General features: G+C 35.1%; 1 protein-coding gene across 1 annotated transcript; it reads left to right on the top strand.

Moving 5' to 3' along the window:
• Positions 1-2,495: 2,495 nt before the first annotated feature.
• LOC131076651 (cytochrome P450 734A1-like) lies at positions 2,496-4,702 on the top strand. The gene is made up of 5 exons (XM_059220397.1): positions 2,496-2,781; positions 2,868-3,091; positions 3,433-3,674; positions 3,797-4,178; positions 4,271-4,702. The coding sequence occupies exons 1-5, from the start codon at positions 2,496-2,498 to the stop codon at positions 4,700-4,702; spliced, it is 1,566 nt and encodes a 521-aa protein (XP_059076380.1).
• The last annotated feature ends 2,052 nt before the right edge of the window (positions 4,703-6,754 follow it).

Here is a 6,754-nt window from a genome sequence, read left to right as displayed (position 1 = left end):
GCTCTAGGTTGTTGGTCTTCCTGCATGTGTAGGCCCCTTATTGTAATATTTATTCATCTGATCAGTGGATAGATATAGTGGGTCTCCAATCCCACCATGGCTTTTCCTCTTTGAGGTTTTCCACGTATAAATCTGTGGTGTTATGATGTTCATCTTTGTGATTGCATTGTTGCCTATTGTCATATACTTTTATGTTTACCGGTTGCTGAGTTGTTGTATTAATAAGGTTAAATTTCTCCACTCCACTAGAATACTGATTCACCCCCCACCTCTTAGTGTTCTTGGATCCCAACAACATGAGCACTTCACTATGCTAAAATTAATAGTCATATAACCATCAAAAATCCATCACACCCCCCTTAGTGACCATACGGATAGGGTGACGTGGCAGGCTGGCAGGTTTGTTGACTGTGTAGTCCGTAGTGTACAGACGCTTACGTGACTGACTGACTGGTGGTATGGATGGATGACGTGGCAAATCTGACTATGTAGATCATACAGTGATGTGGAGCCTATGTGTCTGTTGACTGGGTGCTATGTGACAGTGAAGGTACAACAGATGTGGCACGTTGATGTGGCTAGTGAGGTGGCCGAACGATAGGGCCTACGTGGTGGTGAGCAGGCGACTGCATGGCATGGAAACCAAGGACGGCAGGGGTTGTCGGAGCGGTCATCAGAGGTTGTTGGAGCTAATGGACGGCAGAGGTCACCGAAGTGATTGTCGGAGGTCGTTGAGGTCCAATGGGTGGCACAGGCAGTAGGTGGCATCGGTAGGTGGAGCCCAAACGGACAATGAGAGAAGCGATCGAGGATGGCGGAGGTCAAGGCGCTATCGAGGCAAAGTATGTTGACGACAACAGAGTATGGGTCCCTGCAAAACTATGCAGGGTACTACATATGGGGGTGGGGTCAACCTACCCCCCCCAAATATATAAAATTTGATTTTTTTTTTTAAACTTTTACAACTATTATTTTTTGTTAAAAAAATCTGCAAATTTTAAAATAATGGAAATTAAATTTTTCATAGAACTTTTTGTTTTTTGAAAAATCCGTACCATTCTACCCAAATTGGGTAAAAAATTCCTCTAATGCCCCAAAATGCACTTTCACCAAATATAAGCAAATTTATACTTGATTATAATGGAAACGGCCTCCCAGATGCAATGGTGAAGTTGAAAATGCTCTAGGATGCCTCCAAAAAGAGAAGCACCTCATATCCAAAATTAGAAGTCTTCCAAGATGTCTCCCAAAACCAATCAATGAAGACCCAATGGCTCTGATACCATATGAGATTTTGCCAAGATCAAGGGCACAATGGAAAGCACACAAAAGAGAGAATAGTTTGACAAGAACAAACTATATTCTCATCAATATGCAAAAGTGATCAACTGGATTAACAAATACAAGAGAGATGAGCCTACTTATATAGGCAAGGCCAAATCGATATGTGAACACGCAATCATGACATGTGGCTCAATGAAAAATAAGGGTAGGTAGGAAAAATAGTAGAGCATTCGACAAGAGGTGGATCACCCACCAAAGGTGGAATGTAACAACAAAATAAGACCACAAAACGTGGAATTTCTCCTACAAGCATCATCCCTATGTGCACACTTCCCTAAGTGTCTCATATCCAAACTACGATGAGATACATTATCCTAAGTCAACTTAAGTAAAGTGTAATTATATCCTATAAGAATAAATAATTACACCAATAGTAGTTCTTGCCACCAAAATTCAAACCTCTAATAAGATGTTATTGCTAAATGTTCATATTGAAGTGATACCCCAATCTATAAACCCGCCTCATAACTCCAATTAAAAAATATTATCCTTTATTTCTAAAAAATATTCACTATCTTACAAACCACTCAATTTCATAAACTTACTATAAAACATATTCAACTAAAGAAACAAACAGAAAAAATAAAAATAAATAAAAATTAAAAAAATCATTTCAATAATAGACCATAAGTAAAAGAGACGATTTTCATGTGCCCATAGCTCGTGGATATAGGATACCGATCAGGCAATCAACACGAGGACGCAAATAATACGCAGAAAGATGGGTGACTGGCACTGCTATAAAGAGTAGAGCCACCACAGTATTTTTTAAATTTCTTTTTCCAATAAATCTACGACATCCAAGGAAAAAGCCACAATCAATGGAGAAATTTTGGAAAAACCAAAAGAAAAAGCATTAAAACAAAATTTATTTAAACCACCTCGAGAATCAGCTGAATTCGTATAAAACAAGACGTTGGTGTGCCTCGACTAAAGAATCAGCTGAATTCATATAAGACATCGTTTATGTGCCTTGACTAAAGAATCAACTAAACTCATATAAGACATGCAAGTGTCCCATGCAAGCGATTAAACCAAACACTTAAAATGCTTTTGAGATAATATATAGATAACTATCCAAAAAACTCTCTTATAAGTATTACAAGAAGATTGTGAGGAGCGTCTATGACATTTTTGAAACGTTGAAAGATATGGAAAATTCCGTGTTTAGTGTTGCTGAATTTACATTGCTTTCATTTGGTTGTTTAGTGGTGTTTCTACTTGCAAAACTTACAATAGCAATATGGTGGAAGCCTCTGCAAATAACCAGGCATTTTCAATCTCAAGGCATCACAGGCCCTCCTTACAAGCTACTCTTTGGAAATGCTCTCGAATTCGGCAAGTTAGTAAATGAGGCCACTTCCAAGCCTATGAAACTCTCCCATGACATTGTAGCAAGAGTGCTGCCTTACTACCCTTACTGGTCCAAAATATATGGTGATTTGTATTCAATATGACAAGCTTATTTTGCAAGCTAATGATGTTTATATATCTAACTATGTTCTTTGTCATCTAATTACCAGGGTCCACTTTCTTAATGTGGATGGGGCCAATACCAACAATAGTAGTTGGTAGATCTGAATTGGGGAAGAAGGTGCTAGGTGATAAGGAAGGGTATTATGGGAAACCAAAATGGGATCCTGTGATGAATGAGCTGTTTGGAGAAGGCCTGGTGGCTCTCAATGGTGATAAATGGATGCATCACCGGCAGATTATAAATCCATCTTTTCATACTGATAAGCTCAAGGTTAGGTTGGATTCATATTTTCGCCTGCAAGATAAACTTTTGTCAATTGGGTATTCTTTTCATTCTCAAAACTAGATTCTTTATAAACAGTTAAACTTAAACTGATTATTTGATGAGAAATTTTTGAAAAATCTGTAGAAGATTGTATATTAATTTTATAGATCAAAAGACTAACTTATACTGTATTTATGTATTACTGATTGTGATCTCCAACATTGATGTAAAATTTTCTACATAATTCATTTCAAGCAGTTTGTGAAAACCTTATATTCTTAATAACTAATAACTAATATATATATATATATATATCCTTAATAACTTACGAAAAAACATTGGAGCAGGATATGGTTTGTTGCATGGTGGAGAGCACTGTCAATATGCTGGAGAAGTGGGAGAAAGTTGTCAAAAATGGTGAGAAAGAAGTAGATGTGGCTGAGGAATTCAAGGCTCTAACTTCAGACATTATTGCCCGCACAGCATTTGGCAGCAGCTATCTCCAAGGAAAGCATATTTTTCGCTTGCTGGCTCAGCAAATGTCCTTGGCCTGTCAGGATTATGCAAAATTAATGCTTCCTTGTTATAGGTGAGATTCACTTATACATGATGGTTTTCCCAAATTATTTTTCTTATTTATTAAGATCAAATTATACATGATGAAGTAAATAAACATTATGTTATGTTTCTTTTTGTTGTTGTTTTTTTCAGATTTGTGCCTTTCAAAACAAACAGAGAACGTTGGAGGCTCAACAAAGAAATTAAGAGCGCTCTGACAGAACTTATTATGAACCGAGAAAAATCTGGTACAAACACCACCCAAGGCTATGGTAATGATCTGCTTGGCTCCATGATGAACACAATACAAGAGCTTAGGAGCTCTGAAAGTAATCAAGGCCTCACAACAGAGGAAATCATAGCTGAATGCAAAACTTTTTTCATCGCTGGGCAAGAGACTACAAGTAATTACTTAACATTTGCCATTGTTCTGTTGGCCATGCATCCCGACTGGCAAGAGAAAGCACGCTCAGAAATACAAGAAATATGTGGAAATTCCCATCCACAATTTGAGACACTAAACAAACTAAAAACTGTAAGAAGTAAAGATGCTATTTATAACTTAAGGTAAGATACTTTGCTCTTAGTATTTTTCTAATTGAATTGTATGTGTCTTGTGGACTACAGTTAGGAATGATCCTGAACGAGGTGATCCGGCTCTACCCACCAGCTGGTGGCCTTAATAGAGAAGTCCATAAGGATACAACACTTGGAGGAATTTCAATTCCTGAAGGCACGCAGATCATGTTCCCTTTGATTTCATTGAATCACGATACATCTCTGTGGGGAGAGGATGCAAATGAATTTAAGCCTGAGAGGTTTAGTGAGGGAATAAGTAAGGCTGCTAAGGATGGTTCTACTACATTTGTCCCTTTTGGATATGGGTTGAGGTCGTGTGTGGGCAAAAATTACGCTATGCTTGAAACCAAGGTTGCCCTTGCCATGATCTTGCAACGCTTCTCGTTTGTTCTTTCTCCGGGTTACGTCCATGCACCCACATCGTTTATCACAATCTTTCCTCAGCATGGAGCCCCTATCATTCTTAGTAACCTCCATTAAAATGAGAGCACGGTCAACGTATGAAAATGTAATGCTAATAGCTAGCCTATAATTCAAATCGGTCAAGGTATACCGTATATATCAGGGACGGGCTAGAATATATCATAGTTTTGATTGTCTCACGGACAAGATCATGAACATGACCACATCCCCCTTATTCCAAATTTCAAATCATCATTTTTTTCTAATATTTCTGTTTACTGTCATTTATAATACCATTTTATCAATTATAGTATTGGATTTATTAATTAAATTATTTTTTATTATATATAATAAAAGTTTTCTGTCAAATTTTCTTGAGGCATGATATTAGCCTCGGTCTTTAATAGCATTGAGTCTTTGCACTCAACAAAACTTGATGTCTAATAGATTATTTGCGAGTCATTCAATTTATACATATACCACTTGACCATCTTTTATATTATTTATAATGGTGTATCTTTAAAAAATGATTAAACTATTAGCTCCTTTATTCTTTCTCTTCTACCATCTTCTCTTCTCTTATTATGTGCATACGAGGTATGTAAAACACAAAATTAAATGAAATAAAGTTACATGGAAAAACATTCTAAAATAATCTTAGAGGAGAATGTCATATAAATTTTAAATCTTTACAATTATAGAAAGGAGAAGCATATATAAAAGATAAATAAAATCATACCACAACACATGTATGTGAAGAAAACCTTCTAGGCAGAAAAATCCTACACTCCAAAGTAATCTAATGTAATATTCAATAATCAAAATATAGTTGCAATACACTTGCAACATAATGATTTGTAAGAGTATCACCAACTATAGATTTTGTGTAATTTTATTAAAATAACAATGAGTGCAAACTCACTATTCTACATCTCAATCTTCTAGGCCCTATAAATAGGAGAAGTAGTACATGAAACCATCAAATGGTGATTACAAAACTATAAGGTTAAACCACTCAAACATATGGTACCCAAAAATGTCTTATAAAGTGACATAATATGCTTCATAAGTTGGTAACCAAGTGTAACTTACCATTACAACTATTTTATATGTCTTATATGTTTTTACATTTTTAATCTGCGCAAACTAAATTTTGGAGTCCATAAATTTTTATCCAAGAGGACAATGAAGCCTTTTTTTAGAATTTTAGAGCTAAAAAATATACATGCAATCTAGACATCCCTAATAGTGACACCAAATAAGTCAAAAAAAAATCCAAAAATAAGGTGTATAGCCAAAAAATTGATTATTTATTTTGTATTGTCTTATAACTACATTCTTCACATAGATAATATTAAGAGAAAGGTTGAGACAACTTTCCTAGAAAAAAAATAATGAGTTACAAATGATAATACCTAAAATTTCTTGTTGTAGTTAGAAAGTGACATAATGGTGATATTATGCACAACAGGATTTACACAAACCACCTTCAAGGGAAGGAGTCTTCACACAAACCAACTTTAAATGAGTGGCCTTCACCCAAAGTGGGGTAGTACAAACCCTTTGATTTGGCACACATTTGGTTCCATTTTCCCTCTAAGTTGTATTTATGATTTTTTTCACCTAAACTTGCCACTTTGGACCCCTTGATTTTGGATGAAACTATATATAGCCCTAAAAATTAGTCTTAAATATGTAAATTATATTTTTTAGATTTAAAAAAAAAAAATCAAATCAAATTTCATGTTATAGAAAATAATACAACATATTTGAGACAACAAGATGTGGAAGTATAAATACCTATTCCACTTGTGGACCATCTCTTGATTTAGTAATTTATGCAAAATAGTTTACCCCAATCTTGGACATAGAGAAAATTAGATTGAGTTTCATTGTAAATGGCATCCTCAACATATACATGTATTTCCTTTTAACAGTATATGTTATATCATTTTCCTTCCAATTCTTATGGAAATTTTCATTAGACACAAGTTATTGATTTATAGAACCTCTTTTCATTATCAAAAGAGGTCATCATGTAATAAAATATTCCTAGAGTGCAACCATTAGACTAAACTTTCTTTAATAATAATTCTTAAAATAAATATTACCTTTCATAGTGATGGTCTT

The sequence above is a fragment of the Cryptomeria japonica genome, chromosome 5, assembly GCF_030272615.1.
Source record: "Cryptomeria japonica chromosome 5, Sugi_1.0, whole genome shotgun sequence".
Lineage (NCBI taxonomy): Eukaryota > Viridiplantae > Streptophyta > Pinopsida > Cupressales > Cupressaceae > Cryptomeria > Cryptomeria japonica.
This window is presented reverse-complemented; position numbering and strand designations above follow the sequence as displayed.